At 38.5% G+C, this 27,210-nt stretch overlaps 2 protein-coding genes across 4 annotated transcripts in view; both read right to left on the bottom strand.

The window, feature by feature from the left end:
- The window catches only part of RPS3 (ribosomal protein S3), a 780,806-nt gene that overhangs the window by 181,146 nt on the left and 572,450 nt on the right, over nucleotides 1-27,210 (bottom strand). The window lies entirely within an intron of this gene.
- The window catches only part of UVRAG (UV radiation resistance associated), a 296,234-nt gene that overhangs the window by 74,719 nt on the left and 194,305 nt on the right, over nucleotides 1-27,210 (bottom strand). For 2 of the 3 annotated variants that reach the window (XM_049619579.1, XM_049619586.1), the window contains exon 13: nucleotides 5,380-5,458. In XM_049619579.1, coding sequence (XP_049475536.1) covers nucleotides 5,380-5,458 — 79 coding nt within the window. Of the gene's footprint in view, nucleotides 1-4,790; nucleotides 5,459-27,210 lie in introns of all 3 variants that reach the window. The other variant, XR_007455275.1, reaches the window with a different exon arrangement.

Raw genomic sequence — 27,210 nt, 5'->3', positions numbered from 1 at the left:
GAAGTCGGACGCTTAACCAACTGAGCCACCCAGGCGCCCCTATCTACCTTTCTTTAAAAACAACAAGCTCTTGCCTACATCAGGGCTTCTGCACAAACTGCTCCACTGTTTCCTAGCTCTTTGCATGTCTGATTCCTTGTCAACTCCATGTCTTAGCTCAGTATCACTTTCTCAGTAAGGCTTATTTGACAACATTATCTAGAGCAAGTCCCTTTCCAGGTACTTCCCATTATATTGCCTAATTGATTTCGGTTACAGCCCTTAACCACAATCTAAAATTATTTTGTTTACTGTCTGTCTCTTTCCATTAGCTTGTAAGATTAATGACATAGTTTCCTTTCTTTTTTAAAAATAGCTTTATTGTGATATATAATTCACCCATCTGAAGGATATAATTCAATGGTTTTTAATATATTAATTTTTAAAACTGTGGTAAAATATATTGAGTAAAATGTGTCATTTTAACCATTTTTAGGTGTATAACACAGGCTCATTATAATCACATTCACAATGTTCTGTAACTACCAACACCATCTTCATCCAAAATTTTTTCATCACCCCAAATAGAAACTGTAGCCATTAAGTAATAACTCCCATTTCCCCCTCCCCCCAACCCGCCGCTCCTGGTCTCTACGCATTCTGTCTCTATGCACTTGCCTATTCCAGATAATTCATGTAAGTGGAACCATACAATATTTGTGCTTTTGTGTCTGGCTTATTTATGAGGCAAGGATCTTGTATGTCTCATGCACTGCTCTCTCAGTTGAGACTCAGAATATACAGTACACGGTAAAAGTGTGACAAAATACTTGTTGAATCAATTCATCGATCTTAAGGAAGTCATGATTTTTCTGGATCTCAGTTTCTTAACTGTGTGATGATGCTGTATCACCATTCATTCATTCATTCAGTCAACATCTTTTGAGACTTTATAGTGTTTCAAGCATTGGGCTTACTAATAGAAATATAATGTACAAAACAGTTGCCTCTACTCAATAAACATTCAGTCCCTTTTCTATCTGAGAATGTCACCTTCTTTGATTCTGTGTGCACTTTTAGGATGGAAATACAGTTGACCACTGAACAAGGCAGGGGTCAGGGATGCCGACTGCCCACACAATTGAAAAATGCATCTACCTTTTGATTCTCCAAAACTTAACTACTAATAGCCTACTATCGACTGAAAGGCTTACCAATAACATAAGCAGTTGATTAACACATATTCTACTGTCCTTACTGAAAAAAAATCCATATATAAGTGGACCCTCATGGTTCACATCCATGTTGTTTAAGGGTCAACTGTACACAGAACAATGAAGTATATGGAAGTAAGGGAATCTCTGACACACCTGTCGGAATATGTGATCCTAACCGAGTGACAGATGTCAACAGCCATACTGTCTTCAAACTCATTTAACATTAGCTGCCCTTTTCACTTTGTAGGGCGATAATGAGGGTCATATGGGTGTGTGTGTGTGTGTGTGTGTGTGTGTGTGTGTGTGTGTTTCAAACTATAAAACTCTCCATTAATTTAAGGCAAAAGCATTGTAATTTTTTTATTTACTACTGTTTATGCTCTGGAAACTGAAAGCAAACTACTGTGCTATACACAAATTCTAACACAATGTACTTATAAACTCACTGACAATTATGGCAGAACCTGGTATTTTATTTTATTTTATTTTATTTTATTTTATTTTATTTTATTTATTATTTTTAGAGACAAAGAGAGAGAGAAAGAGAGAGACAAAGCACACGCAACAGGGGAGAGGGGCAGAGGGGGACAGAGAGAATCTTATGCAGGCTCCATACTCAGCAAGAAGCCCAACAAAGGGCTTGATCCCACGACTCTGGGATCATGACCTGAGCTGATATGAAGAGTTGGACGCTCAACTGACTGAGCCACCCAGGGGCCCCAGAACCTGTTTTGTTTTTTTTTAACTAATGATGATTATACTGTGCTTGAATTTTGCCAGGCCTGTTCCTACAGGGTTACACGTTAACCAACAAAGGAAGCTATTTCCAGACAAAGGGGCTGACACGTGAAAAATATTACTAAATGGTACTAAAACCGAGACATTTTGCTTTATTCACTTTCAAAGCCCAGCACAGAACACACACACATACCTTTAGACCGCAATGACAGGAAGAGGGCAAACAGGCCATACCAATCCCCTCAGCAATTCAAACAACACTTGAGGATTTCTACTTGAAGGCCTGTCTTTCTAAGCTTGTGCTTTCAAAACGGGCTGGACTGATCCCAAATACTGAAGTAACAAATATTACTAAATTCTGTCATTTCCTCTACCAAAAAAGTGATTTTACTACTACTTCTGGTTGTGATGAAAGGTCCTATTGACTATTCAAATCCTCAACCAAGTTATGGATGCAGTATTAAATGACTTCACTCCTTTTTCTCTGGCACTTTAACATATGCCAATGCTTTCATCCACCTCCACTAACGTGGCTTATAAATTACCGAGGTGGGGCCATTTTAATAGTATGATTTGTTCACATCTCTAGAGATGGGGTATAAATGAGGCTGGCTGAGAAGACAAACTCTCCTTTGACAACATGCATTAGTATGTATGTAAAGAAAAAGAAATCTTTAAAAAGGTGGCAATATTTTACTGATAGAATACACGGTTAGGGGCCAAACTAATTAATGGCCCTTTGATTTGTTACAAATTGAAACGTAATAAAATGATGGCATTAAAGCCAAAGACAAAATGAAACATTCTCAGAGAAACAGTTAAAGATGAAACACATAGAGTTGAACCACAAAAAGGTTAAAGGTCACAAATTTGCTAAAAGTTTCTTTCTAAATTGTCAGAAGAGGCTTCCTGAATGCACTCTGAAACCTAAGAAAATCTGTTTATAAAAAGCGTATTGTCGTCTCCTTTTAAAACTGTCACAACAGTGAAGAAAAAACATCAGAGAGCAAGATGCCTTCTCTCTCAGGATTTAAAGTAATTAACGTATCAATCTTAAATGCACACATAGTGTAATCTCTCAAATTTTCAACAAGACTATTAAATTGCAGAGGATACAAAATAACTGGAAGTAACCCATATCTTAAACAGATGAATAAAGCTAGTTCAGCGTGCTTGTGGACTCAGTTCACTTAAGAATAAAATCAGAGGCTTCCTGAGAAGTGCTCCAAAGTGAGGACTGAACAGGACTAGGGATGAGAGTCTGAGATAAAGGGCTGACTTTCCCAAATTTTCCGCTGTATACAGTCAGCCTCCAACTTTGTCAAAGTAAATTGGGCTATTCCTAACACCTCTTTATACCATCTATAGGCATTCCTATTGGGCCCAGAGAAGAAGTTATTAAACGTGCGTATGCTTGCATGGGTATGTACGTGTGCACGTGTGTGTGTGTGTGTGTGTGTGTGTGTGTGTGTGTGTCTGCAGCTGAGATTTATGAGGAAATCCAGGAGTACGTTTCACCTGGAATCTTCCAACAGACGTTGGACCTTAGGGTGTAGGTACTTAGAGCAAGAAACAGAAAACACGTCAAGGAGAGAGTGACCTCTGAATTCAGACCAAAACTTAGTTCTATCAACCTTCCTGGCATTCTGACCCCCAGACTCTGGACTCTAGTATCCATGTACCCCTTTCCACATGGCTGACTTCACCTGGAGGTACCCTCTAATTTACTTAGACCTCTTCTCCCTTAATGCACTCTTAGGCCACTTCTGACCAGTTCTGTCTAAGCATTGCTTTTTTCATAGTATAATGACTATAATCAGTAGCATAAAAGAGCCTTGGAATTAAAGTGCTATTTTTGTTTTTTTTTTAAGTAGGCTTCATGCCCAATGTGGGACTTGAACTCATGACCCGGGATCAAGAGTCGCATGCTCCACCAACTGAGCCAGCCAGGCACTCCTGAAGTCCCATGTCTTAGACTAAGATACGTTAGTATCCAAAAATGGAGAGAGGGAATGCATCAGGTGTGGGAAGAATAGCACATGGGAAGATGAGTCACAGGCCAGAGACTGTGAGCAAGGCTGCCTACCTGGAGTAAAGAATGGGCCGAAACAGCAATAATAATAAAGCGGTATGGCTGAGAGGGCAATGAGTATGAGCTTATGAAGAAAACGATTAACTGAGGACTGCAAACTAGAAATTTGATCCATTATCAGAAAAGGGTAGGAATCTAAATAAGAAATTAAAAAAAAAAAAACACTAAACTGATAATGAGGGGAAGAAAGGCAAAGATGACACCATATGGAGGAATGATTCTAGATCCATCAGGAATGAATAAGGGAACTGTTCATTGAGTCTTTAGATTCATATGGATAAAAGGCAACCTTTTAAAACAAATCCATCACAAACCTTGTTGCTGCCTTAAAAAGAAAAGTCTGAGGATACAGCTGATAATGTCTTTAAGTGACAGCCAAACCGTGGATACTGATCCATATGATATTCTAATTGGAAGGATGTCCAAATAAAAACAAAGCACTGAAGGTGATCTTCCTTTACAACTGGGAAATTTATGGAACGTCTACCTCGTGAAGTTTAGTCAAGTATGCCAAAGAAATGTTGTGCATTTCTTTCAGAAAAATGCAGACTGAAGCATGTTAGTCTTTCTACAGCATATGGAAAGACATTATTTTTTTTTAATTTTTTTTAATGTTTATTTATTTTTGAGACAGAGAGACAGAGCATGAACGGGGGAGGGGCAGAGAGAGAGGGAGACACAGAATCGGAAGCAGGCTCCAGGCTCTGAGCCATCAGCCCAGAGCCCGATGTGGGGCTCGAACTCACGGACCGCGAGATTGTGACCTGAGCTGAAGTCGGACGCTCAACCGACTGAGCCACCCAGGCGCCCCTGGAAAGACATTATTTAAATGAGGTACTAACTGGCCTGATGTTAAGAGAGCCCCAAGAGCCCCAGATGGGTTGGAAGGACCACATGGTTGGTCTTTCTTTTTGGTTCCTGCATAGTAAGGTGAGGAGACCATTGAAGACTGGCCAAAGGCACTAAAACTTAACTCCATAAACAACTCCCAATGCAAAATGAGTCCCTAAAAGTGGTCTAAGAGAAGAAAGTGATCTAAGAGAAGAAAGCTATGTGCAAAGGTACAGAGGCAAAAAGATATAAACCCACACATTCAAGTATAGTGTACCAGCAGGTAACAACTCAGTAAAGGGCTTCTGAGTTTAGTAGGAGGATTTCAATTTGTACCCACTGCTTCTCAGTAGTGTTTAGAATGACATAAAGTAAAACTGTGGCCAAAAAAGAATTTTGCGTTATCACTGTAACTGCTTAAATAAAACAGTGAACTGTAGTACTTATTTATAAAGAAAGAAGGTTAGCAATCCAAGGAAGTAGGTTGTATATGAGAAGTGGAGAAGGACAGAAGTTACTTACCTGAGCTATATTTTTGTTCAGAAGATAGACACCATAATCAAACTGTAACTTCTCCCCTCCTTTTGGATATAATGGAAACCTAAAAAAAAAAAAAAAAAAAAAAAAAATTAAGCAGGATCAGATCTTTTCCAAAGTTTGAGTAAAACAACCTCCAAGTTATTGACAAAGGTAGAAGTTCCTTGAATAAGGCATAAGTATCTGAAGACTTGAACTAAATTCCTTATAGGTGTTGCAATCTATTGCCTTATTATCTTCATAATTAGTCAAATCAGATTAATGGTTGCTTTGTTTAAAAAAACAAAAAACTGAGTAGATCATGCAATAAGGGACTAATATATAAAAAAGTGACCCACTAACCCCAAGGAGTTGGGGCCACTGTGTTTCATATTTACATATCACAAATTTACCATGCCAAAATTAAGATCCTACAAGTTTTTTCCTCTAATACATTGGATCTGACATCTCAGCTTCTACTATATGGGAAAAGAAGATTAAGGGGGAAAAAATCAGACTTGAAAGCAACATATAAGATTTCTGCTTCTTGAAAGGTGGCCAGTCAAATCAACAGTACTAATAGAAGTGAAAATTCACCAAAAATTCATTCACACCCACATGGGTGGCTATTTGGGTGTTACTTCTCCAAAGCAATATACTCACGCCACAGAGCTCTCCTAAGACTTTAACCTGACTTACTGAAATAACAAAGGCATGAGATCTGTGGATCTTTATCAAGATGATGAGTTATTTTAGAGAATAAGTTTCCCCATTTCCTTTTTCCTATCCCTGCAAATGAAGAAGAAAAGGTTATATTCTCAAAACTAAGCATACATTTTTTCCCCTCGGAAGTAAATACACAAATCCAGATCAATCACAACTTAGGGTCAAGAAGAAAACTTCACCTTCCTGAGTTTGGCAATATATGATTATTCTCAAAAATAAAATAATCCTACTGAAATGAATGGAAGGTAACAATTAGTGGATATTCTCAATTTCAATTGCCCGAGGAAAGGTACATTCCATAAAGTTTGCTGGATATTGTTTTCTAGAAAATATAAACGAAACAGAATTAAAACATCTTTATATTAAATTCTTGAGAGTTGTTGATTACAACAAATTTGTTGTGCTATAAAATCATAGGCACTGACAGGGCTCCAGGGTGGCTCAGTCAGTTAAGCGTCTGACTTTGGCTCAGGTCATGATCTCGCGATTTGCGAGTTCAAGCCCTGCATCGGGCTCTGCTGACAGCTTGGAGCCTGGAGCCTGCTTTGGATTCTGTGTCTCCCTCTCTCTCTCCTCCTCCCCTGCTCATGCTCTGTCTCTCTCTCAAAAATAAATAAACATTAAAAAAAATTTAACTTATAGGCACTGGGGAATGAGCAAGGTCATGAACTGTCTTTATTCTCTAGTAAGGGAACACCAAATGCTTCATACATCCATTAAGAACATACAGCTCTGTATTTATTGAAGCAGTAAAAAATAAACTAGGAATGTGGTGTGGCCCTAAATGGAGATACATAAAAATGACAGCAAATTCAGGATAAACAAAAGTGCAACACCAGGCTTTCACAGTGCGTCTGGGAATCATCCAAATTTGTATGAGGAAGCTTGCAAAGGAACTACCTAACTGCAAAGACATAACACCATGGGGGCCCTCTGGAAGGAACCTACTAGAGTTCCAAAGCACTGTACTATGTAGTTGTTATTCTATAAGGCTATGTGCACAGCTCTCCAAGCCTACGTGTATCTCTACTTTCAATTTATAAATACAGAAACTATTTCAAATGTTAGAAGAGTACACTGAAATAAGTATCATTGAAAACCAGGTCTCCAAATTCCTAAAAAATGGATCTCACAACATCAACTTTATCACTTCATTGGGACTTCTTTATAGAAAGTCACAAGGTGTGCACGTAACATTAAAACAAATCTGAAGAGTAACTGAAGCCCAAGGTCAAACAGTGCCATTGTAAGACAGATCAAACATGAGGACAGAGTTCACATCTTATATTGCCTTCAAATTCTTAAGAGGTCACTTCAAGTTGAACAGTATAGCAGCTTATAATTACTACACATTCATCTCACTTTGCAAAAGTACATAGATTTATAGATCTATTAAGCAATCTAGAAAAATGAAATCCATTTTAATGGGTAAAACCTATTACCATCAGGACGGAAGATACAAATCAAGGGCATCTTAATTCAGTATAGACAGAGAATCACATTAGCAACTGTAGAAGGTTTAGATAAGAATGTGGTCATTCAAGTACAACTAGAAAAATGTCCTTAGCGTCAAAAATAGGATTCATTAAAGGGGGGGGGGGGTATTACATTAAATAGCTGGAGGAAGAACTTTATATTTCCTATTATAAAACTTACAGAAAAGGCAACTAAAATGATCGATATGAAATACATTTCAAATTCAACTGTATTTCCAAACTGTTTTGAAAAATTCACTGACTCTACGTGGTATATGTATCAATGAATTAGAAAGCATAAATAGATTATGTGTGAAGATGATTTGGAGCTCTTGAGTACACAGTAATTCCAGTATGAATAAAGAGCCATGGCATGACTACCAAAAAGCTATTGTGATCCCAGGTTGTATTAACAGAAACAGAGCAGATTATTAGGAAACGTGCTATTGGCAAATACTGGTTCAGACTGGTTCAGACTATACTGAGAGATCTGTGTTCAGTTCTGGGAGTTAATGTCGGTTTTGTTTTGTTTTTTTAATATAAGCATGTGGATAAATAATTTGAAACTTTCTTATGGGTTTTGCAACGATCTCATTTGACTATAAAAAGCATGCAGTGAAGTAGGGTGGTCCAGTGTTTTTGTGACTTAAAAGAAAACTGATTTGCCTTGATCATCTACTTAGCGGAAGAGACATGACCTGAGTATTAGGTCTTCAACGATAAATTCAGTATTCTTTCTACTCACCTCTGAGTGCTTCAGAGAAGCAGCACAACCAAGATAATTAAGAGAATGCGAGCTATGGTTCTGAGACAAATGGCTAAAGGAACCAGAGAGGTTCAGTCTGGAGCAGAGAAGTCTCAGAGAAAAGAAATGAAGGGCTTTCTGAGAGAAAAAGAGATGTTTTTGTTCTCATGGTTTCAGACAGGGAGAACTGAAGTCAATGGTAAAAGTTACAGGAAAACTGACTTCACCCCAGAGTTAGTCAAAATCCAAAAGATCTTGGGTAGAGGCAGCCAGTTAGGAGCTGGGCAACAAATAACGGACAGATACTCAGAGGGCCTAACAGGCTGCATGGTGGCCCCCCAAAAGTATGTCCATATCCAAATCCTGTGAATGTGATTTGGAAAAAGGGCTGCAATTAAGTTAAGGATTCGAAGATGACAACATCCTCAATTATCTGGGCGGGCCCTATAGCCAAAAAATGTCTGTACAAGGGACACGCGGAGGAAGAGACACAGAGAAGGTGGTCATATGAAGATGGAGGCAGAAATTAGTTACACGGCCACAGGCCAAGGAATACCTGGAGCCACTAGAAGCTAGAAAAGGCAGGGGCGCCTGGGTGGCGCAGTCGGTTAAGCGTCCGACTTCAGCCAGGTCACGATCTTGCGGTCCGTGAGTTCGAGCCCCGCGTCGGGCTCTGGGCTGATGGCTCGGAGCCTGGAGCCTGTTTCCGATTCTGTGTCTCCCTCTCTCTCTGCCCCTCCCCCGTTCATGCTCTGTCTCTCTCTCTGTCCCAAAAAATAAATAAAAAACGTTGAAAAGAAGCTAGAAAAGGCAAGGAAAGATTCTCCCCGAGAGCCTTTGAAGGGAGTGTAACCTTGCTGACACCTTACTTTTGGAATTCTGGCCTCCAGACCTATGACAGAGTAACTTTCTGCTGTTTTAAGCCAGCGGGTCTGGGATAATTTGTCACAGCGGCCCTAGAAATTGACAAGGGAGGACGGATCAAACACTGAGTGACCCATTAGACTGGATGAAATACACCTCCTTCATCTCCAAGATTCTATAATATTGAATATGCAAAAGTAAATACACTTAATATGACTTCATCCTTCCTTCAGGAGCTATGAAAATATAATGCCGAAGAGTCATCATGACGGGCAATAGCTAAGGCTACAAAGTAGATCTGAAGTGCAAGTAAATGGAATGAAAAGAAAAAGATTCAGGTCTTTATATGTGTCGTGTATGCATGTATACACAAAGAATCTCACAGAATTTAGAAAAGAATTGTGAAAGAAAGTGATTTTGAATCATTCTTACTTTAAAAAGATACGAATGTGGGGCGCCTGGGTGGCTCAGTCGGTTAAGTGTCCAACTTCAGCTCAGGTCATGATCTCATGGTTTGTGGGTTCGAGCCCTGCGTCGGGCTCTGTGCTGACATCTCAGAGCCTGGAGCCTGCTTTGGATTCTTTGTCTCCCTCTCTCTCTGCTCCTCCCCCACTTGTGCTCTGTCTCTCTGTCTCTCTCTGTCTCTCTCTCTCTCAAAAATAAACAAAAGTAAAAAAAAAAAAAAAAAAAAAAAAAGATACAACTGTTATAAGCACTACCCTCTCCTCCCCAACCTAGACATTTTTATAAAGGACTCCCAATTGGTGATAGTTTCCTGCCTTCACTTTCAAAGTCCCACATCAAATTCTGGTCATAGACACTCCAGCTACTCTGTAAGAATAAACTGCAGGGGAGCAAGAAAGCAAACACGGAGACCCACTACAGTAAAAATCTAGGCAAAAGAGCGTGCTTTAAATCTCAACTCGGGATGAGGATATGGCTATAGTTAATTCAAATTTTTTATTGTGCATATTAAGATCACTTTTGCTCAATGCATTTGTAGAACATGTGACAATACATACTCAGTATGTTTTGAGGCCATAACTTTTACTTCAAACTAACATGCTTTTTCCTGTCCAGATTAGTTTTCTACCATCACTCTTACCGGTTACTCAGGCTTAGAATGACATTTAATTTTTACCCACCTTCTTTGTCTTTTATACCTGCGATGATTCACCAAGTCAACAAATCATTTTTCCTATGAAACACTCTTATCTCTCCATTCCACTGCCACTCTGGAAAACTCTTTGTTGTTGTGTGCGTTGTAGGATGTTTTAACAGCGTTCCTGTCTACTCACTAGAAGCCAGTATTATTCTTTACCCATTTAAGTACAACCTTTTTTTTTCCCCTTAAGTTTATTTATTTATTTTTGAGAGAGGGCGAGAGGGGAGGGGCAGAGAGAGAAGGAGAGAAAGAAAATCCCAAGCAGGCTCCACACTGTCAGCGCAGAGCCGGACGTGGGGCTCAAACTCACAAACTCTTGTGCTCAAACCCACAAACTGTGAGATTATGACCTGAGCCAAAACCAAGAGTCGAACACTTAACTAACTGAACCACCCAGGTGCCCCATAAGTACAACCTTTTTATCACGTCACTTCTCAGCCCTGCTTCCTAATCATTGTCTTCAATTTCCACTCCTCTCCTCAGCTTTCGGGGCCTAAGTGATCTGACCTGTCTGCCTGACTTATGTGCAGCCTTATTTTGCTCACGTGGTTTTCTCCATCTCATGAGGTTTGGAGAAGGTGAGACCAGCTTGTTGCGGTAATGTAGGTGAGAGATCATGGTTGCTTGGACGAAGGCAACAGTATTAGATATGGCAACAACGAGACCGATTTGGAAGGCTTTTAGGAAATAAAATCATAAAGATTTGGTGATGGCTTGAAGTGAAGAGTGATGGAGAGGGAGGGATCATGCGTTAACTCTTAATGTCTGTTTTGCCGAACCAAATGGAAGGTTGATCACATGGTAGAACAACTTGAATAAAGAAATGTACGGGTGCCTGGGTGGCTCAGTCGGTTAAGCGTCCGACTTCGGCTCAGGTCACGATCTCGCGGTCCGCGAGTTCGAGCCCCGCGTCAGGCTCTGGGCTGATGGCTCAAAGCCTGGAGCCTGCTTCCGATTCTGTGTCTCCCTCTCTCTCTGCCCCTCCCCTGTTCATGCTATGTCTCTCTCTGTCTCAAAAATAAATAAACGTTAAAAAAAAAAATTAAAAAAAAAAAAAAAAGAAATGTAACAGAACTGCTGAGCACTACTGGAAGTCCAGAAGTGGTAATTAATCATGAGTTTATAACGGTGCTATCGTGTGACCTTCTCTAGACATCTGCTTGGATGAGGCAAGTACAGAGAAAATGGACGGCAGGGCTGTAAAAATGACAAAAAGCAACAGGGAGCAAGACAAAAGTGTTACTAAAATAATGGGCCATAATATCTAAACTGGAAAAAAGGGGCCAGGGTCTGAAGGTCGCCAAGAGGAGCGATGAACAAGTGGCTGAACCAATGAGCTGAAGGAGAGGAAGCAGTCATCAGAGAGCAAGATGCCTGAATCAGATTTTGGATGTGAACTGAAATGATGACGTGATTTGGAGTGAACCATGGGAGTGAATGAAAACAATGAAATGCAAGCGTTCATTGGTGACAAAGATCAAGAAAATGAGAGAGCCGGGTGTTCGATGGCTCGTCCACTTGGGTGTTAAGTCACTTATAACAGCAATACTTTGAATAAAGAGAGTGTTTCTCTTTCCTGTGTTCTCTGTCTCCTCTGTTTCTCAGTTGCCAAAATATAAGAGTAAGGGCACTGTGATTGAGAGATGGGTAGGGGACAGAGTGGAGTAGTTGAAGGGCATATGTCTCAAAGGAGAAGTGTTCTTGGATGTTTACTTTACCAACCGAATAGAGAAGTAAGAATCCAGAAACAGCAATGAGAAGCAAGAACACCCTGACCTCACCTCCTCATTCTGAATACCCGGCATATAAGAAAATGGATAGTTACCAGTGAAAAGGCTACAGAAAAAGTGGAGTCCTCAGTGAAAATTCAGGTGCAGCAAGAAGTAGGCTGCGCTGTAAGAGCCTGAAGATATGGGAGAGCTTGTTGGTTAGACAGATGCACTTCCAGAGGGTGCACCTGAAGGACTGCAGATCGAGGAAGTAGAGGGCATTTTGAGGATGATGGAGATGATAATAAAAGCTTCTTTTACGTAAGTTCAAATGTCAATTTATTTCTTTGGTTTTTTTTTTTTTTTAAAACGTTTTTTACTGATAATAAAAGGTTCTGAGGTGTTTTGGTGAGAAGCTGAGTTATTCCGATTTGATGGTTTCTATTTTCTCTGCGAAAGCAGAAATGAGGCGATTTATCAGGAATGAAAGGGAAAATTGGCGACGGGGAAAAAGGAGAGAGGGTTTGCTGTGATCATGTGGCAGGAGAACCAGGTATCTAGGATGCAGCAGAGCAACTGAGATGGATGAACGTGAATACAAAGTGCTAACCAATCTTCCCAATCGTTTGATTTTTTCCCTAGCAGCTAAGTGGATTAGAGGTAAGAGCGATGAGATAGGGGGCATGTAGGATACTGACAAGAGAGAAGCTATGAGTAAGGAGCTACTAAGGTAGAAGAGTAAAGGTAGTGGCCTATCAAGGGCAGGATGGGGGGGGGCAGTCTATAAAGGGGTATAATATATGTAGTGACATTTTATTTTGGGGATAGAGAGAGAGGGAGCACGCGTGCATGCACGCCAGTGGGGGAGGGGCAGAGAGACAGGAGGACAGAAGATCCGAAGCCGGCTCCGTGATGACAGCACAGAGCCCGACGTGTGGCTTGAACTCACGGACTGTGAGATCATGACTGAGCTGAGTCAGACACTCAACCTACTGAGCCACGCAGGCACCCCTGTAGCGACTTTTTAAATGATCATAAAATAGATCAAAAATTGGTCCTCATGTTATTATCACTAGGAGCCAATAAAATCTAAACACTGTCAATGATAAATATTCCTCCCATAAAAAAATCTTTTCTTGGTCTAGTTTCTAAACAATTTCTGCAGGGACGGTTTCATTTCAATGTATCTGCAAGTTTCAAATCAGGATATTTTCCTTATTTACACTCTAATAAACATTATATCTATAAGGAAGTTAGTTCAGAGAGCTCCCAGTCATACAGTCAGCCCAGCTAAGTGCACTGAGCTACACATTTCCACTCCTACATTTTGAATGGTCTAGAATGTTCTGGGCACAGTTTGTGTCTCCAAACTGTTCCATGCTACGTATTCCTGTATTTAAACGGTAGATTCAAAATAAACAATGATGGCAATGTGTAATTTTTTTCTGCATTGTCTTTCTTCCAGTGTAGAGTTTTAGATAGGTTATTCCGATACAAAAATACTGCATTTGGCCTTAAACAAGATACAGTGATATACAAACCCTGTTTGTTCCTTGATATACAAAATTGTTCCTTGAAGATGAACACTCCAAAACTGTGTTCAATAAAATAGCAAATATATACATTTTTTCAATCAAAGACAATTTTCTGCTTTTCTTTTTTTTGCCATTATTATTATTTCATTTCATGATCATTACTAAACATAACTTTATCATTTAGAAACAGTATTAAAAATGACCCACTCCAAGTGCCAAAAACACTAGGTACATGCCACTGAGAAATGATTTATTTTTTTATATATCTTAATGCATTTTTTTAATGTGAGAAAGAGAGACAGTGAGAGAGTGAGAGAGAGAGAGAGAGAGAGAGAGAGAGAGAGAGAATCTTAAGCAGCTCCACACTCAGCATGGAGCCTGACACGGGGCTCAATCCCACAACCCTGGGATCATAACCTGAGCCGAAATCGAGAGTTGGACGCTCAGCTGCCTGAGCCACCCAGGTATCCCAAGAAATGATTTTAAATTGACATCAGGGTACACAGAGGATACCACCTGCTCTAGACCCAAAGATATGGGCAGTGTGAGACAAGAAACAGTCTCCCATTAAGAAGGCTCTAGGGTACGTGAAACTTTTAGGAGAGAGTCACTTATTTTACGTGTATCCAGCAGTTGTCTATTCAGTGGTTTATCTTAGTTGCATACACAATAATATGGTAGAGGGGTTGAAGACTTGAGTTTATTACAAGCATTGAAGAGGGGTTTCAGAAAGCAAAGAGGAAATATCTAGGAAGTAAGTAAGGACAGTGATAATAAATTAGAGGAGAAGCAGCAAACAGATACTAGAATGTAGAACTCATTCATGGGTAGAAGTGATCAAAGTCTTTGTAGGAGAATGAGAAGAGTGATTTTTCCTCCTCCTCCTCTAGGGGGAGAAAAAGGAGAGAGACTATATAATAGGAGATCACATATGCCAGTCAAAAGAGATGACATTTGATATGACAGGTAATAAGATGCCATCACAGGTTTTTAAAGGAGAAATCATGTAATGAAAAGATTTACATCAGATTATTTTCTTTGCCAATATTAAATATAGTTCTTTAGAGCTGTACTAAAAAGAGAATGGAATTTCAGGGAAATAGAATTCCAAATAATTTCAGTAAGAAGGTTAAAAATAATCCCTATTTTTTTTTTTACTTGGTAAGCAGCAGGGTTGTGGAAACTGTTAAAGAACTCAATATCAATTTCCTTGCAGAAACCTTCCAGTTTTTCCACACCCTTTTGGTAACTGTTGAAAAATAGTCTACAGGCAAATTTCAGTGAACAGAACAAAATTAAAGGATGGAAACCATGTCTTTTTTAATAGTCAATTTTATAAAATAAAAATTCTGCCAAGTAAATCAAAATCACATTCCACAACATTAACAGCCATCTTGTATTTGCCCAAGTTTAACAGCACCTGTTTCCCACAAAATCTGTAAATGTTAAAAAAAAAAAAAAACCCACAAAATCCTACAATTAAACATGCAAGGTGCATAAACCCACTATACTTGGTAATGCCAGAAGATTTTTCCATCTGGAACATGGATTTGGAAGAAAGACCATTCACCATTTTAAATTTCTAAAGACAACTTCCCGAAGTGTGCACATAATGTAGGTTTGTGGAAATACACCAGTGCACCTAATGGCACGTTCTCTGTAAACCACTTCTTTATCAGCGCTGGGAACATAACAGGTTCTCAATGTTTTGTACCAAAATTATTTATTTAATTAGAGTACCTATTTCCAGGTGGGGGGAGGAGGAGGAGAAAAATAGAAGGGGGATATAAGGCTCTGGAAGTCAGAGAGGCATCAGCTCAGATTCCAGCTTTGCTACTTAGAGTGTGAATTTAGGCATACTGCTCTGAACCTGTTTCCAAATCTCTAAAATGGGTTTAATAATACCAATCTTCCAGGACTGCTGTGAAAACTGAATTAAAAAATCTAAGAGCCGACACAGTTACTAGGATACAGCGGGCATTCAATTATTATTATTACCGTGCCTTATTTTCTGGCCTCACCTATCTCACACCTATTTTTTTTTAAGCTTATTTATTTATTTTGAGAGAGGAGAGTGAGAGCGGGGGCAAGGCAGAGAGAGAGGGGAAGAGAGAATCCCAAGCAGGCTCTGTGTTGTCAGCAAAGAGCCTGACACGGATCTCACGAACCAGGAGATCATAACCTGAGCCTACATCAAGAGCTGGATGATCAACCAACAAAGTCACCCAGGTGCCCATCCCACACCTATTTCTAAGTCTCACAATGGGAGATACCATATTTTATTCATTTTTCTCCCTCCTGAAATCACAAAATATTCTTATACACTTGGTACTTTCTACTCTGTATCTTAGTTGCTTACACAAAAGTCTTATTTTCTCTATTGGACTATAAATTCCTTGAGGACATAAGTGTTAAGCTCAAAGTCTTAGCCACAGTAAGTATTTGACAAATATCTGTAAATAAATGAATAAAGAATAAATTTAAAAATTAATTAAATATCGGGGTGCCTAGGTGGCACAGTCAGCTAAGTGTCCGACTTGATTTCAGCTCAGGTCATGATCTCACAGTTCATGAGATAGAGCCCACTTGGGATTCTCTCTCCCTCTCTCTGCCCCTCCCTGCTCGCTCGCTCTCTCTCTCTCTCTTTCAAAGTAAACAAACATCTTAACAATTAATTAAATATTGAAAAAATGAGTATCTAAGTGATATACAGCCCTTTAAATTAAAAAAAAAAAGATTTTAGGATTCAGAAATATTTTCATCATTCTTTTTTAACCTTAATATACCTAGACAGCCAATTCCTATTTTTAGAAGGTGCTTTGAACTCTGCTCAAAAGAAAAATTCTTTGGTGGGAAGGAAAATTTCAAGTTACAGAACGGTGTTTACTGTGGATTAATATGAGCCAGTGCCCTCCAGCACTAGAGTAAAAGAGCCAGTGAGCACAACCAATATAACAGCAATCAATACTGATGCTGATGTTGGACTGGGTTTACTGAGTATATACTGTGCATGAGGTATCTGATTTAGTATATACTATCCATACAATACAACTGTCCTACAGGCATACTGAGGTGTCCACGGTCACACAGTCTTTCTTTTCTTTTTTCTTTTTTTTTTTTTTAACGTTTTATTTATTTTTGAGACAGAGAGAGACAGAGCACGGACGGGGGAGGGGCAGAGAGAGAGGGAGACACAGAATCGGAAGCAGGCTCCAGGCTCTGAGCCATCAGCCCAGAGCCCGACACGGGGCTCGAACTCACAGACCGCGAGATCGTGACCTGAGCCGAAGTCGGACGCCCAACTGACTGAGCCACCCAGGCGCCCCTACACAGTCTTTCTTAACATTCAACGACAACCACCAAATCCCACTCTATTCCACCTCACCCCTGCCCAGAGTTTGGACTGGTTACGTTCACACAGAACCCTGTGTGCTAACACAGTACCTTTTAATTGTAGCAATTGTAATTGCTTGATTATTCCTTTGACTCTTTCATAAGAATGAAAACTGTGAGGCTGAGTCTTAATACTGCACCCCAGTTCCTAGAGCACAGCATCTGGAATATATTTACTTGTGGAATGGACGGAGAATGAATGTATTGATGGAGTGGTAGGCTTACGATTCCAACCCATGCCTGTTTGACTCCTAATCCTATGCTTTCAATTCTACACCGTTCTCCCCCTCTAGTAATAAACCCATTTTGTAAATCTGTATTATTTTGTAAACTTCATTTATTCAAGACTTCTATAAAATGTGTGGGACTTCTTCATCTCACAAATCAGATGTTCATGAACCAAATGATTACCAAATTCATCAACTGACTGGATAAGCTGGCACCTTGAAAACCGCCAAATCTAGCTTTTACATGACAACATTTTGGGTTTACAGCTAAGTCGAAAAGGCAGAGACTGTTAACACCAATAACTACAGACCTCGTTAGAACCCAAAATGTAACTTCTGAAGTCCTAGTAACAATATTACACACATTTATTACTTTGGGGATTTATATACAAAGAAAGTAGATAAAAATATGGAAATAAGCCCGTAAGTTTTTAAAAATATCCACTTAATTTCACTAAACTGATTTTTTCAATAATTGTGTACATAAACTTGTCAACCACTTAAGTTTTAAAGGCTAATTTTAGATCATTTATCATAAAGCCTAAAAACTTCTACCCGCTTTCTAGATGTCAAAGTTCAAATTACAAACATAAGTTAACTAAAGTCAGTTTTCTAAAATGAATATGAGTTCTAGGAATTCCATATATTTAGGATATATTTGAGAAAGACCTATTTCAATTCTGAAATTGCAAAAGGATTTGCTTCAACTTGTCACTTGACCCAATTTCAGAGCACAAAAAGGCAATTTAGTGGCCCCTAAAAGTCATTCTATTTAAGAATGGATTTCACAGGAGGAAGAAACTCCAAGGATCATTGGTGTGACAGCAACCACTGCTAACATCTAGGTTGTCATAATCAATCTGCTTTAATTATCAACAAGTTTTCCCCATTTCTGACCAGTCATTTAGAGCTGACCTCTGACAAGTACTTACAAGTCATTGAAATCTCATTTTATTTTATAGCCTCATATTTGTTATTGGGCTAATCTTTACCTGTTCTACATCACACAACAGCTTAAATATTTGAATGGCCCAGCAATAAATTTCCATGGTCCCCCTGGGTCAGTCAGATGTTAGCTGTTAAGTAAAGCTAAAAGGATCTATGCTTCATAAATTTCCTTCAGGGTCCACATTTGCTCTTACAGGCTGGGCTTTCAAGCCCAAACATCTTTATAGCTACGTGCAGTGATTTATTAACTCCTCCTTGTTTTTATCCAAAAAGATCAATCACATATGTATCAATAAGCTGGTGTGCTGGTGACTGCTTTTTATTGTACATATAACCACCTGCCTTTAATACAAACTCGAGTCTAAAGCTTTTGTAAGCGCTTGCCGGATTTTAACAACTTTCACCTGTTTCTAATTTGGTATAAAACATATGGTTTAGCTCTGCTATTTAGTTCTAAGTCAGCCTTTCCTCTTATGGACCCAACAATATAAAACAAATCCAGAGCATACAAAGCTAAATTTGGAGGATGTTTCTTACACACACACACACACACACACACACACACACACACACACACACACACACCCAATTACTTCTGAAGAGCACTTCTGACAAATAACAGGAATAAGTTATTTTACAGTTATGAAATTCTTACATTTCTTTGCAAACAATTAGATATGTCCTACATCACTCTCAAGGGTTCTAAGAATCACGTCCAAACTGCAAAAATGACTGTTTAAATCTCAGGAACTCAAAAAAGGTAACAGCCATATCTAGCTGCCTGTGAGGTCAGGGAAGAAACTTCCTATCTTTACATTCCAGGAATCTACATCTGGCCAGGTGAAAGCAAGATTTTTCCTCCTTCCCTTATCCTTCTGTAAATTAGACCAAAAGTTTAAGAGGCAGGGTGCCAGCAGAGAGAGAACTACCACCTAACCCAGCACAGTAAAGTCCATGCTAAAATTAAGAGTGTCTGGGTGATAGGGCAGGGAGGAGTAAATCCTCGGGAAAAAATGACTAATAGAAATGTCTAGGAAAGGCAGCGAAGTCAACACAGCCTCCCACAGCTCTACCAGACTTCTTTCCTACACACATTTACTTTTCCAGTCACGGTGGGGCCTGACAACCGTGGTCACAGTTGGCATTTAATCTCCCATTCAAATTCCTCTCATCCTTTGAGGCCCAATGCAAAACCTCTATCTACCCTAGGCTTTCCTGAGTCCCGGATCAGAACTGATGGTGCTTCCGTAAGATGTATCGGTATTTATCCACAATTTGGGAGCTTTGTTTTCTAATCACATGTTTACATGCCTCTCTCTCGTACAATGACCTAGCAGGCATTGAATAAATGTTCACTGAATTGTATTAAATTGGCTGACAAATAAAAATGTTTTGTATAAATGAAGCACACAAAAATTAATGTTTATTTTTATCTAAATAATATTTGTACATGGTTTAAAAAGTCGAATTGCTCTGCAAACCTGATAGTAAAAACATCACTTGACATGCTTATTAGCTAACACCTTCACTCTACATCAATTCCTAGACCCAGAGCCAGTTACTCTCAACACTTTAAGCTGTTTTTTCCCCTTGGTATTTACCCAAAATACATCTAGTTAATAACTTATATTCTTGTCTCTTGATTCTATGGTTTAAAGAATAATCTACTGACAACCTACTGGGGAAAATGAGGGTTTAGCTCTTTTACGTGTTGCTTCCCCACCTTGTCCCCAAACACCCACACTTCTCCTTCCTTCCATTCTCTCAACAGGGTCAACACCACAATTTTTGGTTAAATCAATATGCAACATAATGGCATCATAACAACGGAATTATTATTTTGAGCTAAAGCAAACAATGTATAATATTTATATCTTCCTTCTTTTAAACTTGGCTTTTCCTGGAGTTAATAACCATCCAGTTGGTTCATCTGTTAAATTTATTGATGTATACCTCTCACGAATTCATTCCCGGATTCCCTGGAAGCAAGGAAAATTCCCTCTCAATATAGTTAAATATATCAGATACTCTATTCATTTCAACTCTTTCTTGGAGTCCTTCATCTTTCTGCTCACTAGGCCAGTTGAAAAGCTGACCTACAATTTCCCTTCACCATCATCCTGAGATCCCTTTGTTTCTCTGCTGTGTTGGATCCCTCCGTTTCCTTGAATGATGAGTTCCTTTTACTTGGTTTATTCCCTTGTACTCATACAGCACATCTTCCAGGAGCTCCCTAGGAAAGGTGTGTAGGGAGATTTTTTTAAAGGACTTTGAAGTCTGTAAAGTCTTTTTGCTAGTCTTACATTTGATTGATAGTTTGACAGATATACACATCTAAATTATAGGAAAAATTTCCCCACAGTATCTTGAGGGCACTCTTCTACTGTTTTGTAGTTTTCAGTGCTGCCTTTGAGCAGTCAGACATTATAATTCCTATTCCTTTGTATGTATTTATCCCCTTTTGCAAGCTTTCAGAATCTTCACTTTACCTCCAGCATTTCAACATATCACAGGGTTGGACACTCAGTGCACTCCTTCAATCTGAAATCGAGCCTTTCAATTATTGGAATTTTTCTCACATTGTTTCTTGGATAATTTTCCACACTCTGTTCTCTCTGTTCCTTTTCTGTACACACCTCTCTAACCTCCTTCCTCTCAGAAGAAACATATTTCTCAGTCTCTTGTGGAGGCTGGAGAATGTGAAAGTTTTTATAGGAGGAAAGAGTGCTCATTTTCCTAATGGTTGAGTAATGACTGACACTCCAACAACCATCTTGTACGATGAAGGCCACACCCTAGGAATGGCAGAGCAGAGAGCTTAAAGGAGCCTGGATTTTCTGAAGCTTTTATGGAACTGCCATTCCAGCCCTGGATTACCGATCCCTGGATTTTTATGTGTGTTAATAAAATTTTATATGTTTAAAGTCATTGTTAATTTGAGGTTTCCATTACATACAGACAAACCCCAAACTGTTACTATTTCCCCAGATTGAAGCTTGGAAAGTGACTTGACCAAGATTAGAGTGAGAAGGAGGAGAGCTAACTCAGGTCTTACACCGAGGTTGACGCATACTCACCTAATCCTACTTTGCTTTTGCCTTATTGCACTTCGCAGATACTGTATGTTTTTTGTTTTTGTTTGCTTTGTTTTTTTACAAATTGAAGGTTTGTGGCAATGATGTGATGAATAAGTGTACTGGACCATTTTTTCCAGCAGCATTTGCTCACTGTGTGTCTCTGTGTCACATTTGGGTAATTTGTGTAATATTTCAAACCTTTTCAATGTTACTATACGTGTTACGGTGATGTGTGATCAGTGATTACAACTCACTGAAAGGTCAGATGATGGTTAGCATTTCTAGCAATTAAGTTTTAAAATTAAGGTATATACATTGTTTTTGTAAACATAATGCTTTTGCACAAGTAACAGACTACAGTATAGTGTAAACATAACTTTTATATGCACTGGGAAACCAAAATATTCATTTGACTTGCTTTATTACGATATTTGCTTTATTGCAGTGGTCTGGACTGACAGTTTCTCTGAGGTATGCCTAAACTTTCAACTGCAATCGGCGTTCTTCAAATTATTACATCCTAGAACCAGAAACACATATATGTCATAATGTACGAACTGAGCACAATTACTATTCAAATACAGAATAATATAACTTAGGGGTCAGAGTTCTGATCACTCTTCCACCAGAGGTAACAATAATTTGTTTTATGAATTTTACTTAGGCAAATGATGAGAACGAACATGTTTTTAAAATCACACAAAATTGGGTGCCTGGGTGGCTCATTCAGTTGAGCATCCAACTCTTGATTTTGGCTCAGGTCATGATCTCATGATGAATTCATGAGCCCCACATCAGGGCCTGCACTGACAGTGTGAAGCCTGCCTGGGATTCTCCCTCTCTCTCTGCTCCAACCCCGCCCCCCAGGTGTGTGTGCGTGTGTGTTGGGGGGGGGGGGGGGTCTAAAATAAATAAATAAAAACTTTAAATAAATAAATAAAACCATGCAAAATATGGTTATGTAGGTTTTTCACCCAATTTGGATATAGTGTTGAAGTGATTAATTTCAAATGTAGACATACGGATGGGGCACCTGGGTGGCTCAGTTAGTTGGTTGGGCGTCCGACTTTGGCTCAGGTCATGATCTCACGGTTTGTGAGTTCAAGCCCTGCGTGGGGCTCTGTGCTGACAGCTCAGAGCCTGGAGCCTGCTTTGGATTCTGTGTCTCCTTCTCTCTCTGCCCCTCCCCAACTTGTGCTCCGTGTCTCTATGTGTCTCAAAACATAAGTAAATGTAAAAAAAATTTTTTTTAATAAAAAATAAAAATAAATAAAATGTAGACATATGGGAAGTTATCCTATAGAACACTGAAGACACATACCAATATATTAAGATGCTCTTTACAAGCAAAAAACCAAAACAATAACCACAGTGATTTCAAATATAAGTCCCAAGCTGAATGTCACAGTTGCTTACACACAGTAAAAGCCCAGTTAGTATTTATTAAATGAATACAAATTGGTTCTTGATTCATTTGCTAAGGAATATTTCCCAGCTACCCCTCAAATGACAATCATCATTCCCACACCTTTGTTCCTGATGCTTATACAATTCATCTGTCACTTTTACTTCCTTTTTATTTTTAAAGATTTTTTAAAATTAGAGAATGAGGAGCAAATAACTATCCACTAGCAGGCTTGACAATTGATACTATTTTTGCATTTTCTTAGTTAAATAAAACATTACTAATAAAGTGAGTCTCCTTTGTTCCTCAACCCCAACTACTTCCCCATCTTTGACATCAGTTAGGATGCTTTCAACATTAAGTAATAGAAAACTCTTATCAACTGTCTTAATAAGAAGAATGGAAACAGTCTAGTTCTAAAATTGGCTAACTCAGGAACTCGGTGACTTTATACAGGACTCAGGTTTTCCCATCTTTCTACCCTGCCATCCTTAGAAAATTGGTTTAGGCCCATTCATGGTAAATAAAATGTTTGCTACACGTTTGGGTTTCATTTGTAGAGACAACGTCTAGTAGATGATGATGGACTCTTGCCTCTGCCATTTGTCATATATTATATATATTTTATGTATATATAATGTTATATATTATATATTATATACATTTTATATATAATATATATTTCATATATATTATATATTTTATAAAATATATATTTTATTTTTATATAGAAAAAATATATATTATATATTTTATAAAATATATATTTTATTTTTATATAGAAAATATATATTTTATATATATTATATATAATTATATATTATATATTTTATAAAATATATTTTAATTATATATATGACATATATATAACATATATATATGTCATATATATGATATATAAACTTTTCATTAAGGTACAATATACAGATAAGTTCAAAACCACTGAATTTTCACAGAATTAATACTTTCATGAAACAAGTACTGAGATCAAGGAATAGAATATCATTAACACCCTAGCCATGTCCGTCTTAGTGCATAAAAACACCCCTTAGAAGTGGCCAGAATTGTGACAGATTTTATGTCTAAACCAATCACTGATGAGGGGAATGGGATTACTATGGTTGGTAAAAAGCCAGTCATGGCTAGTCTCTGGGGCCCACCTTCGGTACAGTAAACGAAGAGAAAGGAGTAACAAAACGGAGTTTTGCTGATAAACAGGAACCCAAGAATGGCTGTGGGTAGACAAGCAACTGCATCTGCCATTGCGTCTCCCACAAGTCACTAGCTTTATAAATTTGGTGAACATCTGTGTCTATCACTTTTTATACTTTTAAAATACAAATGTTTACATAATAATGAACCATGCATATCGTTCTGCAATTTACTTTTTTTGCTCAATATTGTTTTCTGAGAGCTATTTTTGCCAATATATGTATCTAATGCATTCCTTTGAAGTCCTAGTTAGTATTCCATCTCATGTATATCCCAAATTTTATTTCTCCACTCCCTTACTGATGGATATGTAGGCTGTTTAACTTTTTTCTATTTTCTCATTAGTACAAGTAATGATACATTTCTTACCTTTATGTGCCCTCCTGTGAGCAAGTTTCTCTAGAATGTATGTACAGTCCCTAAGTATGTCCCCATTTACTAGATTCTGCCAAAACGTTGTTGCTGTTAATCCTAGAGAACAATGTGTAGCCTTGAAAGTAAATTTCTTGACTTCTCTGTGACTCAGTTTACACATCAATATAACAAAGATAATAACAGCATTACTCTTATACTGCTTTTGTGACAGTGAATGAAGATAGATAGATAGATAGATAGATAGATAGATTACAGCAAAAGCTGAAACAGCAAAAGCTACTACAATTTTCTGGATTACTGTTGTTATTATTAATCCTTATATTCCTAGAATAAAGTATGGGGACTATTCGTATCTGTTGTGGGTTTTTACTGTGTTCACTTGGCTAAGCTGGAACTATTTTCCGTAACACCACTGCCTGTATAAATCCAGGCTAGGGTTGAACCAAAAATACATTTGCATGAGGTTGGGAAGGCAGAAGTGGAGCAGCAGTCATTATACTCTGAAGTTAACAGCGGTTAGACGCAGTAAAAGACACACATAAGGCTGCCTGCAGATTCCATGTGGTCTTTGGGCTCCCGTTCTGCATCTAGCTTTCGTTCCCATCTGCAGGCCTTGCTGACAAATTGTGACTCCAGGCCCACTAGCAGATGCACTGGACAGTCTTCCATAGATGTCTCCACCTGCTCTCCTTTGGGGTCCCACTGAGCAGCTGGACAGATCTTGCTTCCCACTTCCTGGCCTGAGTTGTCCACCTGTGCAGAGCTTCAGAAGGGCTGGTCAATAACTTTTCTCTAATCCTCCAACTCCCCCTTTCGGACCCTCTTTCAGCCTCTCTCACAATTGTGTAATACCTTCGTCCTATAAATAAATCCCTTATACCATACACTCATAGTGATTCTTCTTTCCTGACTGGAATCTGACTGATGTAACATCCTTTCACAATATTTCAATTGAGCTGTTTCTTTTTAACGATTTAACCAAAATCTCCTTTATATAGTCTAGATTGATTCCTTCCTTCCTTTCTTTAATTTGCTATTTTTGTGCTAATGTTTTCGCTCACTAATTTACAAGAGGAAACTTTTTAGTGAATCCTGGCAGCAAGAAGTTCTCCCATGATTCTCTAGACAAAACCCCCAAATCTCCCCAACAAATTTGGGCATCCTATTTATTTTTAGCCAAACCAATTTCTGATATACTTCTATATAACTGCTGCTGAATTTTCCTAGGGTTACAGTAATGTGCATGCCCTTAAAAATTTTTTAAACTTTTAATATTTAATCCAACTATAATTAACATACAGTGTTATGTTAGTTTCAGGTGTACAATATGATTCAACACTCTGAACACTGCTCACCTCTCATCATGGGAAGTGTACTCTTCAATCCCCATGACCCTATCCCTCTGCCCTACAATATCCTTCCTAATGTCAAATAACTTCCACCAACCCATTTGCCTACTGATTGTTATGGTTTTCTATTTCCATTTTAAACCTGCGTTTTTAAATCCACGTAATATGTTTCTATTTCTTTGCTGCAAATCTGACATTGTCATTTGCACAAACTTTTCGGGAGCCATTGCGAGACCAAGCTCTTCTATCTGGTTATTGGCAGACAGTATCCGATAATAGCATATGGGAAAAAGTAGATTTACAATACACTGTTAAGAGATTATTTTAAATTCAAAAATAATTTTAAAGAAAAATACTACAAACAGTAGTATAACAAATCAGAGTAGCATAAGATGTAGTTACACCAAGCAAGTGTGTATGTACAATCGTTTATTGGGATTTTTATATGCTTTATTGTCATTTTTATAATGTGTTCTGGTTTTTATTGATAAAGACCTTTCACACTTCTTATTAAATATATTACTAGGTACTTATATTGTGTTCATTTGCTGTTTGGTTATTGCTGGTATATATAATCTACTTGATTTTCATGTTGATCTTATATCCAACAAATGTGCTACATTTTCTAATAGTTTTCAGATTCCCTCACGTTTTCTACATAACATTCATATCTGAAGAAGAAAGTTTTCTCCCTTTATTTCAAATACTTGTACCTTGTCTCTTTTCTCCATGTAATTATATAGACCAAGGCCTCAGGTGTGATATTTTATTGTGCTGATCCTTATGTGCATCCTGATGTGCTTTGTGACTTCAATGGGAAGTTTCACCATTAAGCCTAATGCTTGCTATGGATCTGATAGCCATTCTCTAACATTTTAAGAAAACTCCCTTCTGTTTCTAGTTTACAAAGAGTTTTAATAACTACTCGTACTATTTGAAAACGTTTGAGGCTTTACCATGTACATTTATTTTACATATATTGACTCATTTAATCCATGCAGACACACTTCGAAGTATTATCTCCATTTTACAGACAATAAAAAGCACAGGGAAATCAAAGAACTTGTCCAAGATCACATGATAATCATTTCGGATTACTGCTTTAAAAACAACAACCAATTTATCAGATTAAAACAACACCCATTTATTAGCTCGTAGTTTCTGTAGAAGTCCAGGTACAGCATGGTTGGGTTCTCTGTTCAAGGTCTAACAAGTCTGAAATCAAGACATTGCCCAGTCTGTGCTCTCATGTGAACTCAGGGTCACCTTCCAAGCTTATTCAGGTTGTTGGCAGAATTTAGTTCCTGTGGTTGTAGGACTAACCAAGTTCCTTGCTAGCTGTCAGCCAGATGTCACTCTCAGCTCCTAGTGGCCACCCTCAAGTGTTAGCTACATGGCTCATTTCATAAGCAGTTCACAGCATGGCTGTCTGCTCGTCTGCAGGCTAGCAAAGAGCGTCTGCTACTGCTTCTTGGCTGTCAAGGGCTCACTCGATTAGGTCAGGCCCGCTCAGATAATCTCCCTTCATACTGACTCAAAATCAAATGATGAGTGGCCCTAATCAAGGGAATGAAATTCCATTATGTTCACAAGTCCTGCCCACATCCAAGGGGAAGAAATTATACAGAACGT

This window comes from Panthera uncia, chromosome D1 (assembly GCF_023721935.1).
Source record: "Panthera uncia isolate 11264 chromosome D1, Puncia_PCG_1.0, whole genome shotgun sequence".
Taxonomy (NCBI): domain Eukaryota; kingdom Metazoa; phylum Chordata; class Mammalia; order Carnivora; family Felidae; genus Panthera; species Panthera uncia.
Note: the sequence above shows the minus strand (reverse complement) of the source record. Positions and strands in the feature narration are given on the sequence as shown.